The 22,187-nt window shown below is 32.3% G+C and overlaps 2 protein-coding genes across 2 annotated transcripts; one reads left to right on the top strand and one right to left on the bottom strand.

Annotated features, from left to right (window-relative positions):
- The first annotated feature begins 1,104 nt into the window (after positions 1-1,104).
- LOC139885995 (uncharacterized) lies at positions 1,105-3,678 on the top strand. Its single transcript, XM_071869741.1, has 7 exons — positions 1,105-1,237; positions 1,966-2,078; positions 2,190-2,237; positions 2,330-2,387; positions 2,489-2,626; positions 3,020-3,187; positions 3,310-3,678. The coding sequence occupies exons 2-7, from the start codon at positions 1,999-2,001 to the stop codon at positions 3,379-3,381; spliced, it is 564 nt and encodes a 187-aa protein (XP_071725842.1). The 5' UTR covers positions 1,105-1,237; positions 1,966-1,998; the 3' UTR covers positions 3,382-3,678.
- A 68-nt stretch (positions 3,679-3,746) lies between these two features.
- On the bottom strand, positions 3,747-6,533 carry LOC139885994 (organic cation/carnitine transporter 4-like). The gene is made up of 2 exons (XM_071869740.1): positions 6,104-6,533; positions 3,747-5,228 (listed from the first exon to the last, which is right to left on the bottom strand). The coding sequence occupies exons 1-2, from the start codon at positions 6,531-6,533 to the stop codon at positions 4,039-4,041; spliced, it is 1,620 nt and encodes a 539-aa protein (XP_071725841.1). The 3' UTR covers positions 3,747-4,038.
- Positions 6,534-22,187: the final 15,654 nt, after the last annotated feature.

Raw genomic sequence — 22,187 nt, 5'->3', positions numbered from 1 at the left:
TATATATATATATATATATATATATATATATAAATGGATAGTCAATTATTGATACACAAAAGTAATATTATTGTATTACCTAAACTTGTGATATTTTTGCTATAAATAGCCATGAATGCAAGCATTAAACTTGCACCATTTTCTCACACTTACAAAGTGTTTCTTTCTTTCTCTCCATTATCATCTTTGTTCTTACACTTCATTATTAGCATTCTTAATCAAGAATCAAACCACTAAAGGTAGTTATAAGCCTACTGAATTATAACATCAAGAATCAAACCACTAAAGGTAGTTATAAGCCTACTGAATTATAACAAAACTGCAATTTTTTAGCGAGTAATTTATTCGAATTCATAGGCTTCACTCCTAAAATTATTTTATTATATTTACTAGTAAATTATAATAATCATTATTTTTGAATCCACTTAAACAAACAACTTCAATTTGAGTTCATTTTCCAATATAAAAATATCGTTTTAAACAAATTAAAAATGTGAAAATTCTTGATTTAGCTTAGCCGCCGCCGCCGCCACCACCACCACCACCACCACCACCACTACCAATATTATTATTATTATTAATATTTTGTTGTAAAATAGTTAAGTTATATTTATTTATTGAATTAAAAAATATATATATATATATATATATATATATATATATATATATATATCTGTTTTAGCTTTTAACTAGTTGTGGAGCCCTCGCTTCGCGCCGGGTGTTCCGTTTTGAATGCGAGTTAAAAAAAAATTCTTGATCTATTTTGTAAAAAAGAATTTTTTTCGACATCTAACATTGAAGGGTTGTTCCTTTTGTGAAAGTTGCTTCTTTTAACGTTTTTTTTTAAGTTAGTTGATCTATTTTGTAAAAAATAATGTTTTTCGACATTTTTTGCTAGCATTGAAGGGTTGTTCCTTTTATGAAAGTTGTCTCTTTTATCGTTGAGGAAAAAAAAATGTAGTTGATTTTTTGTAAAAAATAATTTTTTTTCGATATCTTTTGGTAACATTGAATGATTAGTTCTTTTACGAAAGTTGATTCTTTTATCGCTGGAGACTAAAAAAAAAAAGTTAAATGGTGAAAATATCCATGATTAGTGGTACGGAGTTTTGTGTTTTAGATACATAAGTTACGTCAAGAATTGTTCAGAAGAGGTAAAAAAAGAAGAAAAAAAAAAAAGAAAAAGAAAAAAGGTTTTTAGCCGTTCGTTAGGTTTTGCGTACGCCACGATTTTCAGGTACTATCGTCTGATTGCTTTTCTTGATAACTTCTTTATGTTAGTTATGTGTTCTACTGATTAATTACTCATCAATTTTTTTATAAATTGCGCCGATATTTGTTTTAGGGGTTTTTCCTTTTTATAATTATCAAATCTTAATTATTAATTATTGCCTATATTATGAATAATTACCTTCGTTTAAGGATTGACTTAGTATTTGTTTAAGCCTTTTTCACGAAGTTCTAGCTGATGCTTTCGTTTGTGAGATAATTTTCATTTTGTGCGACAATTTTTCTTTCTGTCCGAAATTTCATTATTTTGTGTTATTTTTATCACTCTCTGGCAATATTTATCAATTAGGTTGTATATACGCGGAATTAGCTACTAAAACGTTAAACTCGGTTGTGCAATTGTTAATGCATTTAGGTTGAGCCCTAAATATGTTAACCAAGTTTTTGCCCGAATATTGAACATCTCATGGAGCATATGTTCTTAGCAGAAACGATTATTACGAATAAAGATAGAAATAGAATGAATATGATTTTGTTTTTTAATTTTAGAAGAAACTTACTTCTCAAATAATGAAACTAACGCATGAGCTTTGCAACTATAAAGCTATCATAAATGTGTGTGTGGTTGGTGATTCTAGATTCTTCACTTTTTTTTTCTTTTTTTTTTTCTTTTTTTGCATTTATACTAACATTATTATAAATTTTTTTTTTTTTTTTTTTTTTTTCCTGCTGTAGAAACTTTGCGCCAAATACACTAACCTTTTCAGGATGCGGATGAAAAACAAAAACAAAGGTTTATCAGTATTGGCCCAGATAGGTTCTGCTGACCACATTGCCCAACAGCCAAAGTAAAAAATCTGTAGATTTTTTCATTTTTATTTGTGTTCTTGGGTTGATTTCGTTTAAGTAACTGTTTTTTTTTTTTTTTTTTTTTTTTAATTCTTTTTGTATACATTTAGTTCTTATGAAGGTGAGAGTCTTCTTCATCTTCTCAACTCAATTCAAAGGTAACAAACTGCCCATTTCTGTACCATATATCCTCTGTATAATGTATATATTATGTCGATGCTGACAGTTAAATTTATCGTGTCTGGACCAGAGAAATCAAGTTATCCAGGCTGTCAGATGAATCTTTACCTTACAAAATTTGGCTCAAGGTTTTATATACATTATATATTTTTTTCACTTTAATTAATTTGCTTCAGCTTCCAGTCTTTTACTGATGATGTTTATATGTTCATATTGTGTTCCTTATCAGCAACAATTTTCGATTGGTGTCAATGATGTGACCCGTGTTCTTGAACGCATGTTACCGGTTACCGGATCTATAACCTCCCCGCCTCAAAAAGCTCTTTGTGACTGTCGTAATTCTAAATCCCCTCACCTTAAACTGCAGGTTATTTACTCTGTTTACTATTATTTGTTGGAAACTGCATAACTGGTAGTGAACTTTATTTGATAACGTGCCACATCATGTTTTTTACAGAGGGTAACTAGCTAAGTTATCTTTTGGTATGTATAGAAAATATTAAAGTTCTCTTATTGAAACCGTCAAATTCTCTGCTTTATTGTGAATGCAAGTTAGGTGTGCTACCCAAAACTGAAATTGGACAAAACTTGGTTACCTTTTTATGCAAGTTGTCTTTTATTATCTAATAAGCTGTTTCAACTTTGTCTTGTTTTACTTAATATTAGAGTTTTGATCTCAAATGTATTGTTCATGTTTTTTGTACTAAAGACTAAAGTGCTACTTAAATTCTAATGTTGAATTTTGTGTACATTATTACAGGCCATACTTATTTCTACGGACTGCAACCCTCGAGGGCTTACAAAGCACCTGCCAATCCTGGCCTCGTCTAGGCAAGTGCCCGTCATCTTTGTTAAAGATAAGAATGGGGGATCTTTCAAGTTAGGTGAAATGGTCAATTTGAAGACGGCTATGGCAATTGGAATCAAGGTATATTTTTATTCTAATTAAAATTGAATGCTGTATATACCCCTTTCATTCCTAATAAATTCGTATAACAAACGACTTTTGGTCTAATAGACCCGAGTGTTATTCCGTGATTTATTGCTTAGGCTAGAGGGAATTCAATCAACAAACTTATCGGAGAGATTCTTGAAGATAACCAGGTAAACAGATCTTGCTAGAAGAATCAAGCAAAACAAGATATATTGCATACAAGTTTGATGTCATTGATGAAAAGAATTTGATAAGGATATAATTGTAAAATCCGCTTTGCTCGTTGTGTCTGCATAAATCTGAAACATTTTTGTTAGAAATTGGAATTGAACAGATCCTTGAAGGTTAGGAGCGGTTTTGTCTATTATGTATACACTAGTTAACGTCATGATAACTTGATATGATTAGAGGCTGTTGCCAGGTTAACACAACAAACGAATTATCTTATTGAATAGGTGTATTGATTCTGTATATTATAAAAACATAATCCATTAATTACTAATTATCTTACATTTGCTATAGCATAAGGTTTTGCATTGTGGCCTCTTAAGGAAATATACTTAACATCGATATTGAATCAATCGAACGCACTTCTAACACCTGTTCCACTTTTGGAAGACCTTGAGTTATATCACCAGATCTTGATTTTTCATATATAAATGTAACTAATGTATCTCCTTCGTAAAGGATTTCCAGAACTGTTAATAACTAATGTACTAATAAGTTCATAATTGAAAAGGACTATTAGGACAACAGAACCCAATTGAACATCTTCGGCCATAAACATAAAAATAGAAAAATAACGAGTGGAATGGTGCGATAATCGTTCTTCATTCCACCGTTGTTTACTCATCCACCAACTTGTTCTCTTCATCCATGGTTTGATTCGCATGGTCATATGACACCTTGGTTGATGTTTCTCCATTCATGGTGTCGTATAACAGCTTGTTTAATGTTTCCGGCAGGTAAAACATAAGAATCCCCCCTAAAATCCCACACGCCCCGAAGATCATAAACGAACGGCCACCATCCATAACCACTACAAACGGTACGAGAATGTTCCCTAACTGTCCGACTTGGCGTGCACATCCAAGCGCAGCGTTTCTAACCACCGTTGGAAACAACTCCATTGCGTATATGTACAACAAATTATAAGTCCCTGCCATCCCAAATATTCCTAAAATCCCACACGCCATTCTAACTGCCTTCCCACACCCTTGGTTTCTAATTAGGCTGCCTATTATGCAAAACACCCCACTGAACCATTGTGTTCCGACTCCTAACGGCTTCCTCCCAAATCGATCGATCAAGATTGCAGTCAAAAAATAAGCAGGCATCTCGGCAGCTGAATTAAGTAGCACGTTGAGGTTTATATTGGTTTTAAGGTTCGTGACGTTTAAGTTCAACCCAAAATACACGACCGTGCAAGTGAAGTTTGTAGCCATGAGAAGTAATAAACGCGTTCTCATTATTGGTGACTTGATAACGTCTATAACCGAACCTGTTGTAGTTTCTTTCGATTCAATTTTCGTTTCTATGGGTTCCTCATCTAGGACAATGTAAACGTTTTTAGGGAGATGTTTGCCGTTTGATTTTGCGATATTGTGCATGATTTTCATGGCTTGATCGGTTTTACCTCGAATGAGGTACCAGCGGGGGGATTCAGAGATGAACGGGAGGATGAAAATAAGGAAGATAACGGAGGGTATTGTAGTAGCGATGTACAGAGAACGCCATGTTTGGAATATGTACGCTATGCCAGAAAGAAGGCCTATCCCGATAGAGAAAAAGTAAAAGGTAGACATGCCGGCAATACCACGCATAGTGGGGCCTATGGGTTCGGTGGCAAGAACAAAAGCACAAACACCGACACCCCCGCTACTTAACCCGTTTAGTACGCGTAGGATGACATAAGTCCAGTAGTTGGGTGAAATGGATGTCGAAAGGCCAAAAACGACGTTCATAATGCACACAATCATGAGCGATCCTTTTCTTCCCAGTTTTGAATCGGAGAGATGACCAAACACCCCCGAGCCTGCGAAATAAAGATCAAACTTTATTCATATGCACTACAAGAAAGACCATTTTCCAGGACGAAATGTCGTCCCCAATATGTTGTCCAGAATACTTCATCCCGAAAAGTCTTTCCGAACGAAACCCTTTTTTTTCAGACGACGGTGACCCCCACTTTGACTTTTCTTTCCGTCAATAGAGGACGACTATTCCAGACGACCTTTAAGGACGACATATCTCCCGGGAAAAAATATATTAAAATATTAATTATTTTGATTATTAATTAATAAATATTTAGAAGTTGTGATGTGGTCCAGCGGTTGGTGGCCTGCCTCCTTTAGAGGAGGTCATAAGTTTGACCCTCGTTGGCTACATACTATCCTACAATTTCATCCCTGCCATGAAGTTCCACTCATGGCACCTTTCCCACATCGTGTTGGGTTTTGGGGGGGGGGGGGGGGGGGGGGGGGGGTGGTGGTGGTGTTGGGGGATTGGTGCGGGTTTCCTCCTGAGCACGTACTTGGGGGCGGGTATAAAAAAAAATTAATAAATATTTAAGACTCGTTATGTTAATATATGGGAGTAATTGAGTTAACGATTTTTAAAGAGTCTAAACTTAACTTTTGATGTACAAATTGCTGGCTATATAGTACGGAGAATATACCAAAGGGCCATTGGCATAGTATTATCAAGGTAACTTTCTAACAAAGAGTTTGTGGATTCAAGTTCAACTAATCAACTCTGTAATCTGTATATATATTTGTGAAGAAATTCGTATTAGATGGGTTAGTTTGTATAAAAAGAAATAGATAGTTGTTTACAGTATCTCAAAATTCAACCTCTAAACTATCCTATATTTACATAAGTTAGTTATAGAGTAATAATGGAGGTTATTACCTATCATGGAGCCAACAAAGAACAAAGCTTGAACTAACCCAACTTTATATTTTTGTCCACAAACTAGTCCCCACTCAGCCACCGTTGACTGCCCTTCACCACCATCCCACCGCCATGAACCTGGCTGAAGCCCACATACGCTCCTGTCCGAATCCCATATACAACTGGAACCAGGTTCGCATGTCCAACTAGGTTCACGGTCAGCAAAGATCATAACCATGGTGTGGAAGGCATCAAGAGCCCATGCCATACATGTGAGAACAAAATGCTTGAATTGCCAAACACCAAACTCACCACAATATTTGGTTAACATTTGGTCGACTGACAGCCGCTCGAGTGGTGGTTGCTCACAGTCCGTGGCTACATGGGTCTCGATGGGTGAGAGGAGGGGTGGTCGGAGATCATCCAAGGCCCTTGTATGGGATGACATTGGTGGTGTTATGCTGATCAAGTGTTGAATGTGGTTTTATATACAGGGGAAAGCATTATTATTATGTATTTTATTTTAAATAACTTTTTTCTTGGCTGCTAAAAAACACTATCAACTGTTTGCCTAATGCATGACGTAACATTATGTAGTCTAGTCGAGCTCGACTAATTACATTATGTAGTCGAGTAGAGCTTGACTAGACTCGAACTCGACTTGTTTGAAATGAGCTCAAGTAAAAGCTCAACTCGTTTCGAACTTAATATTTTAAGCTAGAGATCAGCTCGTTTTACGTTAAACAAGCTCGAGTCGCTTCATTAATATATATTTATAATTTTATATTATATTATATTATATTACATTATAATTATAATAGTCATTATAATATAACTATATTTATCATAAAATAAATATATTTGATGTACATAAATAAAAGATTTAAGAAGCTAGAGCTTTTTACTAAAAGATCTTAATGTTCAAGCTTTAAGGAGGACTCATTTTAACCCGGCTTGAATCAAACTAAATGAATCATCTTAACGAGTCGAGGCCGAGTAATTCAAGAATAGTTTGACTTAATTACACCCCTACTCATAACATTTCATTACAATTTATATACCAAACAAATTCCAAAAGTAATTTCAAACTATATCTCATACCGTTAGTTTTATACACCATGTAAAAGATATAAAGTAAACAATACTGAAATGGGTTATCAAATGCTAGTCCAATAGCTTGTTTTGCTCATCATATCATAATTGGTATAAAAGTAGAGATAAAAAGTATGTAAATTAGAACGAGGGTATCTTAAGCTGCTTCTCAGATATATTCTAGCTTCTTGCTAGTTTTGCTAGTTTTTATATATAAAATTTTGGTTGTTCCATAAAAAAAAGTCCAGTAGCTTGTTTTATGTGCTAGAACACACACCCTGAACTTAATATAAATAAACAAACAAAACAATGAAAAATGGCACGACAACAAAATGGAAAAGGAATAAAAAAAACTTTATCTCACCATTTTAATTTATTGATAACATAAATAAATGCCAATGTATATACTCCCTAAATAAACAAATAAATTATACCAACGGTACATATCTCTCCCACATACGATCTCTTCCACAATATCCTATTCTCTAATTTAGTCCTAAAGAGTAAAGACCCATATCTACTCTTACAAACCTCACGTGCAAAACCCACCATGGAGCTCCATATATTAATTCCTAGCTTATTACAATTAACAAAATCTTTTACATTAACAACATCTTAACTTGTGCACAAAGTTAAATAATTCAACAATTAATTATTAATTAAAATAAAACCAATAAAATATCAATTCAAGTTTCACATTAATCAATTAACTTGACAATCAACACTTTAACTGATTTTTTCATGTTACCCATTTACCACACTTGTAACATATAACGCGCTTTTTTCACATATTCAACACCATTTCGACTCTTTCCAGACTCCCCTGACCTCTTCCCAGCCACGTCCACAGTAATCTCGGTTTGACCTTCATAACCACAATAATTACACTAACGTGGGTTTTCCTTGACTAATCAACAATAACCGGTCCCTTTTTTTTTTCACAATCACCATATTATTCAACCTTTGAACGACCTCTTCCCCTTTTGACAAACTTATTCCAAGAAACTTTTACATCATCCAAAAAATCAAACCTTGGCCACAAGTTCTACCGATTTGTTGTACCACCGGTTAGCCTCCTATCAAAATCAAGTTTTTTTTCCAACACCTTTGACGGCTTCAACTATCCGATCAAGTTGCTCAAAGAAACTCTTCATACCAATCAAGAATACAAACGTTTTACCGATTTCTTGTACTCTGTTTTAGTTTCTTATCACGAACAACAAGATCTAATTGAAACTGCACACCACCCAAGAAAACAAACCCAATTGATTATACCGATTTCATGTACTCTGTTTCAGTTTCTTTTTATGAACAACAAAACCTATTGAAACTGCAACTAGGTTTTAGTAACAAAACCTATAGGACATACAAATAAAGTATCTAAGGAAACAGATACTCTCTAATTATACCCATTGTTGTAACCGATTACTCATTATTAAGAGCAATCTGTTCCGATTTTCTAAATTTCGTTTAATTACTCGGTTTAACGTCGATTGATGGGTCGAAACTGAATTTGGTAATCAAAGTCGGTCAAAATCAAAATTTATCAATATTTTAACATGAATTTAAACTAGAACATTAAAGTTGTTGAAAAAAAAATTTAGACAATTATGTTAAAGTTTATATTTATGTTTATGGTTTTCGTCTATATTTACCCGTACATTTTTTCAAGTTTAATACTTACGTGGAAATGATGAAGGTCGTTGAAATAAATGATCCGCTGATACAAAAATCGCCGTTCATGAAGAGGAAAAAAAAAAAAAAAGTTAATTAACCTGACATTATGCAAAACAAATGAAATAAATACTTAAGTATATCAAATTAATAAAATCAATAAGGTCCCATTGGTGATCCACTTGAGTTGGCTCATTATTCATTACAGTAATAAACATTCAATCACTCTAACATCCACTTGCGATACAATGATTAAAATCATTGAAGACGGAACATAAAATTCAGTTTTGATTTTGACGGAACATAAAAAATTCAGTTTTGATTTTGATCGATTACTTGTTCAGATCCACAAGTACCAATGAAGGTAACATAATCATCTTTTCTGTAATCAACATGCGTATAGAATTACTTATAATATGCTACTCGTTGATTGGTTCAAGTTCTTGTTTCATCAACAAGCTTTGCTTTTTTTGAATTAGATTTTAGATTGGTTTCATAATTAGAAAGAAAGACAAAATATAACATCACTTGAACAGATAAACTTGAACAACTTCATTTACAATTTTGTCTTGAACATTCATGAAATCGCTTTCTACCCACTAGCTAAAACTTGTTTTGAAGTGGTGGAAATAGTACACAGCTGTCGATATACAATTTTACATAATCCATAATTTGGTTGTTTTGAGATTTAACCACCTTACCTCACACTAAGTAGTTAATACTCTGTATATTTTAATTTTAATATATTACGAGTTATTTATAATAAATTTATTTGTGATATTTTTTTTAACGGCGATATCGACTTCGAATGCTCTCATTTGCCACTCACATACGCGTTAGGAGAGGATAAACCCAATTCGCGACGATGTTGGCAGTACCATCGAAAGTTGGAAAACCCCCCAAAGACCTTCCCAAATTGCATTGATGTTGGTGGTACCATCAATAGTTGAAAACTCCCTGCTTGGAGGAGAATCAAACCTGGGTTGGCAGTATATCATGTTGGATCTCACTCCATACCACTCAAGCCAGCTTCTGTGATAAATTATTTGTGATATTGATATTGATATTTGTTAAATGCTAAACCCCGTAGGTGTAACTTTATAATGTGATATATATAGGCTACATAAACCCTAGAAGCTACATTAAAACCCTAACGAACCCAAGCCCTAATCAGTCTTTGGTCTAACCTAATCCGTCTAACACTCCCCCGCAGTCCGAACGGTGAAATCGCGAAAGTTCGGACTGGAACAAAACAATAAACATTAAATAAAGACATAAAAAGAAACTTTTTTGTTTCTCATTTGTTGCACCGAATTAACTGTTTCGCTGATATCGTTGCATCTTGCTTGACTGTGTTTCCTTTTCCGTAACGTCTTTTTCTTACGTCGTGGCAATTGCTTTGCCTAAGGATTGAGCAGGACTTGGGCATGGAATTTTGTTGACGATCACAATCTTCATCAATGTTGCAAATAAAATTTTTAACTATATTATCTTTTTTTCGGGGTTTGAAACCTAGTCAAGCTAGACGGCACATTCTCACGCCGAAATTATTATCTACCGCACTAAAAAAGAGTTTTATCCTTGTAAAATAAAAAAATGGACGAGCATAAAAAAAGGAACAACGCTGAGGGTTGTTTTAATTTTACTTTTCGTTTGTAGCTAGTTACACAAACAAAAGAATCCGCATGCTGAGAATTCAACACCGTAATTAAGAAGTAGGTGGTGGCTTGTACATAAAATAAAAGGTTGCGGCTGATCCAAAGGTTTTGGATATTAAGTTTTTTTTTTTTTTTTTTTGATTGCGGCTTATATGTCGGGTTTTGAATGTTCGGGAAAGGAAGAAAACAAAACTAACAGAAAATTAATTGTCGGATTGTAACAAACGGCTGATAAGATGATTAGATGTTTTAGGTTTTAGGTAGGGATAGGAGAATAGACGGGGCGGTTTAGAAGGCACATGACGGCCAATTAGATTTCGGGGTCAGACCTAAGCTCTGATACCATGTTAAATGCTAAAACTCGTAGGTGTAACTTTATTATAATGTAATATATATAGGCTACATAAACCCTAGAAGCTACACTACCCAAGCCCACGATCGGTCTTGGGCCTAACCTATTCCGTCTAACAATATTATTATTTTGATGACACCAATTTTTATTGCTGACGTTGCATTTGGGAATGGAGCTTTGGTTGTGCAAGTATGGAAAAAATCCTTTCTTTAACATAAAATGAGTGTATAATGTTTATCCTGATAAAAGTTGTGATGTTAGCAAATATAGGGACCCCAAGGCCAAGGGCCACAACTGCCTGGACTTTGATGGTGCATTTAACAGCATTGCTATTACAAAGATGATGATGTTGATAGTTAATTGAAACATGGGCCATTGGTTGATGAGGTTAACTTACATTATTTTAGTAAGTTTAATTTTCTGAATATATTTTTTTTTGTTTTTATCAATTTTAGTAGGGATAATATATTTACAGCTGACTCCAGTAATTCGTGTTGTTTTTAGAAGATACTCAAATTATATCAAAAACAAAAATTAATTGAGATGTGATAGGTTACCGTATTCACTTGACTACGCTTCTCAGGTCGTTAACGAGGAACAAAGAGGTGAAACGAATAATTAATCGCATTAATTTGTAACTAAAAACGCCAATATACAATAAATTAAGATATGCACTCGTATAGACATCATTATAGATATCGTTATCATTTGATATACAATGTGAGTCAAGGCAAATTGTTATGACTTGGTCAAATGCTAATGATGTTAATATTGTTAAAATATTAGTGCAATCTAATTAAATGGATTCTATTGTCATAAGATATATCTTGCATTTAATATAGAGATTTTGCATATCTCTAAGATATCTTGCATTTAATATAGAGATTTTGCATATCTCTAAGATATCTTGCATTTAATATAGAGATTATAGGAGATCTCTTTTATATCTAGCATTTAATGTTTCTTAGGTATAGTTGGTTTGTATTTATTATGCATTTAATATTTCTCTTGTATTTAAAGAGGTAGTATGTAACATTTGAAAATAAGGAAAACCATTTACAATACACTTCAAGTTTGTACATTCTTTGTTCATATTTTGTTTACTAAACTTCTATTCTAGCAAGTTATTAATTATTTTATGGTATCAAGAGCTTGGTTATAAACTTGATTATAAGTTTAGTCCTAAGTTAAACTTTGTGTGCAATTACTCAAAGTGTAAACTAGTTTCTTGCTAATCATAAATGGAAGTCTCAAATGTAAACAATGGAGGTATGTTTAATGGTATGGAAAGACTTGTAGGCAACAACTACAAGTATTGGAAGATGTGTATGGAAGCTTATCTCCAAGGTCAAGACCTATGGGAACTTGTGGCCGGAAGCGATGCCATAATTCCCGTAGAAACTCTTGAGCAAGGCGAGTCACGAAGAAAATGGAAGATTAAGTGTGGGAAGGCTCTCTTTGCGTTGAGGACATCAATTAGCAAAGAGTTCATAGAACACGTTCGTGATCTTAACTCGCCAAAGGAGGCTTGGGATACTCTTGAGAAACTCTTTACCAAGAAGAATACCGCACGGTTGCAATTCCTGGAAAATGAGTTAGCAATCTCAAGACAAGAAGGTATGTCAGTTTCGGAATATTTCTTACGGGTGAAAACTCTTTGTTCTGAAATTTCAGAGATTGATACAAACGAGAAAATTAGTGAATCTCGGTTGCGAAGATATTTAATTCGTGGTTTGAAGAAAGAGTATGTTCCATTCATAACCTCTATACAGGGGTGGTCTACTCAACCTTCGTTTGAAGAATTAGAGAATTTGCTCTCTAATCAAGAAGCTTTGGCCAAGCAAATGGCTAAAGGATTTGAAAATGATACGGTATTGTTTTCAAAAGGGAAGAACTTCAAGAAAGGTTCTTCTAGAAAAGAAAAAGAAGAAGAGCAAACTAGTTACAAAAGTAACTATGAAAAGAAACCTCCCACATGTTACAAGTGCGGGAAGGTTGGTCACATCAAGAAATATTGTCGTTCTAAAGTCACAAAAGCAAACGTGGCTTGTTCAAGCAACGATGATGATGAATTCAAATGGGAGCAATGTTTTACCGTTGATACGGTTGTTAAGAAGAATCAATGGATAATTGATTCGGGTTGCTCTCATCATGTGACCGGTGATGGAACTCTTCTTCATGACATTAGAGATCACAATCAAAATCGAGTTGTAATCACGGCCGACAACTCAACTCATCCGGTTAAAAAGGAAGGTAATGCTATTATTGATGTTAATAATAATACTTTTACTTTGGAAGATGTTTATCTTGTTCCTGAATTGACCAAGAATCTAGTTTCGGTACCTCAAATTACCGAATCTGGAAAATATGTTCTTTTTGGTCCAACGGATATGAAGGTCCTTGAGAATGTCAAGGAGATTGTGGGTGATGTTCTTTTCACGGGAGAAAATAAAGGTTCTTTGTTTGTGTTGTCCGCAGGTGAGGCTTATGTGAAGAAAACAAGTCAAACCGACAACAGAGCTATTTGGCATGCTAGACTAGGCCATGTGGGATATCAAATGTTGCAAAAGATATTCTCACATAAACTAGTTTATGGAATTCCTCAATTAAAGAATGTTCGTGAGGAAGTAATATGCCAAGGATGTCAATATGGAAAGTCACACCGACTTCCATATAAGAAGTCAACAAATCGAAAACAAGGTTTGCTTGACTTGATTCATACGGACTTGATGGGGCCAACAAAAACACCAAGTTATGGCGGTCATTGCTATGTCATGGTGTTAATTGATGACTATTCTCGGTTTACTTGGGTGAAATTTCTAAAGGAGAAAAGTGAAGCCTTATCAAAGTTTATAGAGTTCAAAGATGTGACAACCCGGAAATTTCCAACCAAATTTAAACTTTATCTTTATATTATTCCGACACGATAAGCAAAGTTTGTTAAGTTAAATCTCAAGAATTTTAAATTGTGTTCATACATTCATTATAACCTCGACCAAATTCCGACGATTCACGAACCGTTATATATAAATAAATATGTATATATATATATTATAACTTGAGAATATTAATAAAGTATTAAACGTATAATACTTTACATGAACGTATTTGTTTCAATATGTTTATCGATGGAATTAGAAGATAATATCAAATGATTGATTTATCAGATACATTATGATATGATTACAAGTCTATGTTATGAGATTCACTGTGATTTAAGAAATCTATTCTTTTTGACAACATTCGGAAAATGGTAAAGTGGTTTATAAGTAAGAACGTGAAGTGTAAATAACTTAGATGTTGGATATCGACAAGTTATGTAACTCGACATTTTTCATTAAGATGATTTCATACGTTTATTTAACCTTTGAACTTTATCCCATGCTTCACCAACAAACTGTAATTTAAAAACTTGAAACCTATTATGAATATATGATTCTACTTTTCTAAAATATTTTATGATATAACGATTTCCATTATTTTAACCTTTAAACAAAATGATTCTTAAAAATATATTTGGTTTTGGAAAACAAAATTATTATATTTATTTGATTTAGTTTCAAACGTACAAAAACGTTTTCAGTTTAAAAAGAACTTTATTATTAAAACGTATATAACTTTTATAAATATCTAGAACCACTTTTGACAACTCATTACTTAACCAGTATGATAAAGATAACGATATTTATATTTTATTTTATTAAATATATATAACGATTTAAATTAATATTATATATATTTATACGCGTATTATGCGTACATAGTTTTATACTTTTACTATACTTAAACTTTACCTTTACTTTATTTTTACTTTAGTTTAACTTTAATAATTCACTTTAGTAATTCATACTTTAATAATTCACTTTAATAATTCATACTTTAATAATTCACTTTAATAATTCATACTTTAATAATTCACTTTAATAATTCATACTTTAATAATTCACTTTAATAATTCAAAAATCTATTATAAATAGAATTCAATAGGTTTCATTATTACATAAGAAACTTGAAAATATTTTTCTCTAAACTCTCTCAATAGATTTACATATATATATATATATATATATATATATATATATATATATATATATATATATATATATATATATATATATATATATATATATATATATATATATATTTACTCCGTATTATTTCAAGATATTATTAGTATACATAAAATATTACGTCAGAGTGCTGTCCGAGTGATTTCGAAATTGTTTTTCGAGTGGGATTGGATTAAGGAAATTATGGGTTATAGCTATGGAGGTGATTGGGTATGGTTCATGGGTATGCTCGTGAGATCAATATAGTGTTTATCATCTCCGTTGCGTCTACGTACCTTTCCTGCAATATTGAATCTCAATATTGATACGTGAGTACTCATAATTTAACTTTTACATACTAATAGTGTATCCCTGACTAGTGCTCGAGTATATAGGATTATGCATGTTTGTACTTTTGATATTGCCTTTAGTTAGGTTATGTTGAATCCTGAATTGGTTATATATGCGACTGAGATAAGGTATAAGATATGCATGTCGTTGGAAAGCTAGCGAAAAATTAAGAACTTTTCATTTAGATATCGAATGATTTCGATGAACGGATTTGAAGTTATAGTCCATCGAATTTTTGTATTATTATTAAAAATGATCATTATTATCGTCGTTATTATCGTCGTTCTAGTTTTATCTTATTATTATTATTATTATTATTATTATTATTATTATTATTATCTTTATCAATAAAAGGATTTATCATTAAAAATTGTTATTTTTTATTATTGTTACTATCGTTATTATCGTTAAAGTTATAATTAGTATTATTATTATTATCCAATTATTATTATTATTATTATTATTATTATTATTATTATTATTATTATTATTATTATTATTATTATTATTATTATTGGTATTATTATTATTATTATCATTATTAATATATATATCATTATTTAAAAATAGTTATTGTTATTGTTATTATTATTATTACTATATTATCATTAAGATAATTATTAGTATTATCGTTAATAATGTTATAGTAACTATCATTATTAATATTAGTGTAATTAAAACAAATATTTGTAACACCTAATTATTTTGATTACTATTATTATCATTATTACGAACACGATATAAAAGACGATTAAAAGCTATTAAACGAAACGATTAGGAAATAATGGGTAAGAGTATCATGATGAAATTAAAATATTATAAGATATTGATTTAGATAAAATTATCGTTCTTATTATTTTTATCATTACTATTATTATTAAAATTATCGTTAGTATTAAAACTATTATTTTAATAAAAATTATCATTTTAATAGAAATGTCATTGTTACTATAAAATATCATTATTATTATTATTATTATTTTAAATAGAATTATTATTTTAAATATAATATTAAAAATTATCGTAAATATTAAAGTTATCATAATTAGAATTACCGTTTTATCATAATGTCATCTTAGTAATTATAAATATTGATATTTTTATAATAATAATTATTATTACAAAATAATACAACTTTTACTTACCATCATTATAGATATTATTTTATCAAATAAATATTTGATACAAACATATTTTACTACGTGTAATAACTTACTTTAATAATACCTATCATATTATCTTTATAATATTAAATGAACCCTATAAATTTTATTACTTAATATATATAAAAGTATATTTTATTATATAAATATAATATAAAATTTTATTTATTAATAAATAAATTATATTATTTACTCTAATAAATCTTTTAAAAATATTTAAAAATATAAAACGACGATATTTAAACTATATATTAATCATGTATAGATTTTTGGAAATTATTTTGAGTCAAATTTACTTTTGTTGACTTTTGCATTTTAGTCTCGAGCATTAGGATTGTGGTACACTATGACTTGACCTAATTTGTTAGACAAATATTGACCAACACATAAATATATATAATTAATTTAGGTTCGTGAATCCGAGGCCAACCTTGCACTTGTTCAATGACGTTATATGTATTTTTACTACGAAATACAGTATGGTGAGTTTCATTTGCCTTTTTACCCTTTATATTTTTGGGACTGAGAATACATGCGCTTTTATAAATGTTTGACGAAATAGACACAAGTAATTGAAACTACGTTCTATGGTTGAATTATCAAAATCGAATATGCCCCTTTTTATTAAAGTCTGGTAATCTAAGAATTAGGGAACAGACACCCTAATTGACGCGAATCCTAAAGATAGATCTATTGGGCCTAACAAACCCCATCCAAAGTACCGGATGCTTTAGTACTTCGAAATTATATCATGTCCGAAGGAGGATCCCGGAATGATAGGGGATATTCTTATATGTATCTAGTTAATGTCGGTTACCAGGTGTTCACCATATGAATGATTATTTTTTGTCTCTATGCATGGGACGTATATTTATGAGAACCGGAAATGAAATTCTTGTGGTCTATTAAAATGATGGAAATAAATGATTATGATAAGCTAATGAACTCACCAACCTTTTGGTTGACACTTTAAAGCATGTTTATTCTCAGGTGTTAAAGAAATCTTCCGCTGTGCATTTGCTCATTTTAAAGATATTACTTGGAGTCTTTCATAGCATATTTCGAAGAACGTTGCATTCGAGTCATTGAGTTTATCAAAGATTATTATTAAATCAATTTATAGTTGGATAGTGGATATTATGAAATGGTATGCATGCCTATCAATTTTTGATGTAAAGAAAGATTGTCTTTTAAAAATGAATGCAATGTTTGTAAAATGTATCATATAGAGGTCAAATACCTCGCAATGTAATCAACTATTGTGAATCGTTTATAATGTATATGAACGGGTCCTTTCAGTTGGTATCAGAGCGGTGGTCTTAGCGAACCAGGTCTACATTAGTGTGTCTAACTGATAAGTCGTTAGGATGCATTAGTGAATCTGGACTTCGACCGTGTCTGCATGTCAAAAGTTTTGCTTATCATTTCTAGTCGGAAATCATCTACTTATCATCCATAGGAAATTACCTGCTTATCATTATTAGTCTAGACACATCTTGCTACATTAATTGCATGAGTAGTGTATAGACAAAATTCATATCTTGGCGTATCTGCTAAATCATATCTTATCGTATCTGTTACTTTAAACTTTGCCTGACATATCCCGTAAATTCCTCCGTAATCTATGAAATCTTTTGATCTCTATATATAGATATCCTATGTAAATAGAATACCACCCGATAGCCGAAAAATCATTTTATATCGAAAATCCTTTATCCAATCGTACGAAATGGAATTTGTCATCAGTTCAAGTCACTCGGATTCCGAAATGGAATCTCACTCAAGCTCCGAAAGCAGTGTAACCGGAATGGATCAACCAATCAGTCATCACCTATTCTGGATGAATTGGGGATGGATTCGTAGCCTCCTCAATCATTGGAAACAAGAAGAAGGCGATCCTTTCCATCTACCACATTGCCCTCTTGGCGAAGAACCTGAAGCACTTACCGGCGAACCTGTTAGAGACACCATTTTCTCTCTCATTTCCAGGGTATCTCGTCACGATTATATACTACATCAAATTCTAGATTTTATTATCCGCTCGTTCCGACTGACAATCATCCTGGAATAATAGAAGAAGTCAACGAAATTCGCGCTCGGGTAGTGGCTTTGGAGAATATGGTGCAGAGATTACAAACACCAGCAGCAGCACCAGCAGCATAACCAGTACCACCATCATCAACGCCAACAGTACCATTACCACCTCCAACCACAACCGCGTTGTAAACCTCAACTTCACAATCTGTCCCACGAGCATCAACGTCATACGCACCATAGATACCAAGGAGTACCAACAACAATAACTGACGAAGTATTAATTCATAACTTCATTGGAGAAACATTCCGCGGCGATTATATAATCTCTAAAGTCTTAGAGATTATCTAATCTAACCCTAACCATAAATCAGTTAAGCGAACCAAAATGATAGAAGGAAGAGTAGAAACCCTGACAAAAATGGTGTGTGATTAACAAGTTAAACTTGTTTTACCAACAGCATCAACAGTACCGTCAACGTCACCAGCATCGTCAGTACAGTCAACATCAGAATCAACAACACCTATAACATCACAAACTCCGTCAGTTCAAGAATCACTGTGGACATCATTACGAATCAATAACGTGTATATTGTATCAACAAGTTATGAAGAATTAACTCATTCCCTCTGAAGAAATTATATATATATATTTTGAAATAAAAAAATAAATCTTTCCGTGCTAAGCTATTGTGTGTGAATCTTAACTACTCGGTTAATTCATATTACAAATATGCAATAATGTATGTCCCTCTCCCGCAACTTAACCATCGTTAACTACAATCTCTGTCTCAATTCAACAAGTTCCAATTCCTAATAAATCAAGTATATATTTGATTTTACGCTTCATCATTGATGTAACCGAAACTTTTCAGATAACATCATTCGTACTTTGCGAAGTTCACAAGAATTTAACGAAAACCAACATCACATCTCAACAAATAATGAAGTATTGATTCATAATTTCAATATTATTGAAGAAATACTTATGTAACCTCTAAAGCCTTCAAGGAATTATTCAATTCTAGTTCCAACCGTAAATCGAATGAGTTTAATTTAGTATTAACTCATTAAAATCTATGTTACATCTGAGGAGAATATATACATATATACTTTCATAAAGACTGTAATAAAATTCTTATGTACAAAATATTAATTGTGAAAATTTTTTAACGGGTAGGTAATACCCGAGATATATATAAATTCACAATTAATATGTTACATTCTTCGAATCAGATTAAGCAAATTATCAATTATACTTCCTACTTTCACAATAATATACATTCTTTCATAGAAATCAAAACAACCATACTCATTCAAACCCAATTACATATTCTGATTTTAAAATCTCAGAATTCAATTCGAGATATAACCGGTACCATCACTTTTAGATTCCTACATCTTTCAAAGCTATACTTTGACTTCAAAAGTGTGTTAGAACATCAAATGTATACAAACGATTACAATCTGTGTTCAAACCCTTCGAAAATCTCTGAAGACACTTCAAATAATGAGCAATCGAGATGATGATCCAACCACATATTACCCACAGTTATGTACTTAAAAAGCTCTCGAAACCAAAGTCATAATTCAACACATATATGTGTCAGATCTTTTGGCATTTATTAGCCAAAATAACCTTGCAATTCCTTTGCAAAGTAGCAAATTATATCACAGCTCCAACAAGACAACTTCAATTTTTTCATTTGGAGTAGCCTTATCATAATTTTGATATATGTGATTACCCTTTTGTTACCGGAGAACCTTTCATATTCCACCACATTAGCAATAAACTTACCAACAACTTCACTGATCTTGGGCATTCCGAAGAATCTTTATATTTATCGAAACCTCATCATTTACTCATCTGCCTCTTGTAAAGAGAATTGCCATACAAATCATTGGGAATTAGCAATCAGTATTGTGAAATCTCACAGTATGTTGACGCCAACAGTTATACATAACGTCTATTTCCAAGGCTTACATACTTCGAATGTGAAGTTTCTGAAAAACACTCTGAACCGCGAACTAGTTCTCGAAATGCTGATGAAGCAACAAAAACTATAAACGACCTTAGCAGTAAAAAGTTTGATGATAAAGATTAGTGTATTAACAAAGCTCAGAAATAGAGAAGTTTTGGAACTGAAAAACGGATTGAGCAAAGTATGAAGGAGGCTGTGGACAAATCACAAAGACTGAACCTGCCTTCAAAGAATCCAAATGATTCAGTGTCTGCTGAAGTCATTAACGAATACCTTGCTCCTGACACTAAACCCTTACAGACAATATTCTTCATCATCCTCTGATATTAGAAATTCTAAGATATCATCGTATCTTTCATTATAAATATCCTCCATATTTCTGAAGATATTTCCATAACTATTCTTATCTGGAATCATTTATCTCTTTGCGCTATCTGTATTACATCAAAAAGGAAACTGTTTAGTTCCTATACTCTGTAAACCTTTGAGTTTAAAATATGAATGTTTTTGAAGTAGTATTGGAAACTGAAGCATGAGTTAGTATAATATAATGACACTTGATCAACGTGATTATATTACAGTAATTCATGCTGAGTTTCTAAATGGAACGTGATGATTCACAAATCATAACATCATCATGTGCCATGTTATACGACTCTTGTATTCTATTTAACCTCTAAAATATCAAGAAAATATTTCTTGATGATTCGGCCTTTTCCAAGGTATTCTAGTAATTTGACAAGTCAAGATCGTGCCATCACAATTTCCTTCCTAGAACATTAACAATGTTCATTCCGAAATTCATATCTGTGAATTCTGGACCATTATAAGCGGTGCTTAATCGCAAGAAGAAGAAACGAAAGGACAAAACTCTGAAATAGAAATTGGGGTATAAATTGCAGCAAATAAAAGAGAGCATTAACTGTGGATAACAATGATTATAGAAGATAGAAACAGAGACTTTGAAATATAAGGGAAGATATAAAGCCCAACGACAAACCAAAAATTATAAACCATATATATCGATGCATATAGCAATATAAAGACACGGGAGAACTAGAAACACTACAAACCCAAGAGTATAGTAGAAGTAAATAGATTCTTCCGGCGGTAGATGAAAAAGAAGAATGACCGATATGAAAGTTATAAGTATATCGAGAATCAGAACTGGATGGAGCATATTGATGAATACTTTAAAATATGAGTTGAGGGGGAAAGAATAGAAGGTGATGAAACATGACTAGGAACTTAGAAATCAACATATTTAACTCACACAATGACGGAATAAGTGAATCAAACCATCTAGTGAATAGGTTAAGATTTTTGGGATTAATTTAGTCATACCACAACTAAATCAAGTGTGATTAGATCAACACCTAGAGCTATTATTCACCACCTGGGTGATTTAGGTTGAGAGAGAATCGGAGGAGCTCACCAGATCTGAGTGTGTGTAACAAATGAGATTCTTAACCTAAAATGAAGAACATAAGACTTTATATACCCCTGCTGTTGAATCACCCGTACGATTCATCCATCACACATACGAGTTGGCTTCATCAGCCGTACGGGTGATCACTCACTCGTGTCTTCTCATTTAGGTTGTAATTGTGACTTAGCTCAGCATCAACCGTGCGTATGAGCCTGTCAGCCGTACGAGTGAGGCTTCACTCGAACGTCTGACTAAGTCTAACATAGTCAAACATTCAAATCTCGTTCCTGCAGTTGCTGTAACCACATACAAACATGG

The sequence above is a fragment of the Rutidosis leptorrhynchoides genome, chromosome 1 (assembly GCF_046630445.1).
Source record: "Rutidosis leptorrhynchoides isolate AG116_Rl617_1_P2 chromosome 1, CSIRO_AGI_Rlap_v1, whole genome shotgun sequence".
Lineage (NCBI taxonomy): Eukaryota > Viridiplantae > Streptophyta > Magnoliopsida > Asterales > Asteraceae > Rutidosis > Rutidosis leptorrhynchoides.
Note: the sequence above shows the minus strand (reverse complement) of the source record. Positions and strands in the feature narration are given on the sequence as shown.

Bases quoted from the DNA above. Each gene is read 5' to 3' on its own strand.
- LOC139885995 (XM_071869741.1), top strand. From the start codon at position 1,999: ATGCGGATGAAAAACAAAAACAAAGGTTTATCAGTATTGGCCCAGATA. The intron at 2,079-2,189 runs GTAAAAAATCTG...GTATACATTTAG, and splicing joins CACATTGCCCAACAGCCAAA to TTCTTATGAAGGTGAGAGTC. The intron at 3,188-3,309 runs GTATATTTTTAT...TTTATTGCTTAG, and splicing joins CTATGGCAATTGGAATCAAG to GCTAGAGGGAATTCAATCAA.
- LOC139885994 (XM_071869740.1), bottom strand. From the start codon at position 6,533: ATGTCATCCCATACAAGGGCCTTGGATGATCTCCGACCACCCCTCCTC. The intron at 5,229-6,103 runs GTAATAACCTCC...TTTATTTCGCAG, and splicing joins CTTTGTTGGCTCCATGATAG to GCTCGGGGGTGTTTGGTCAT.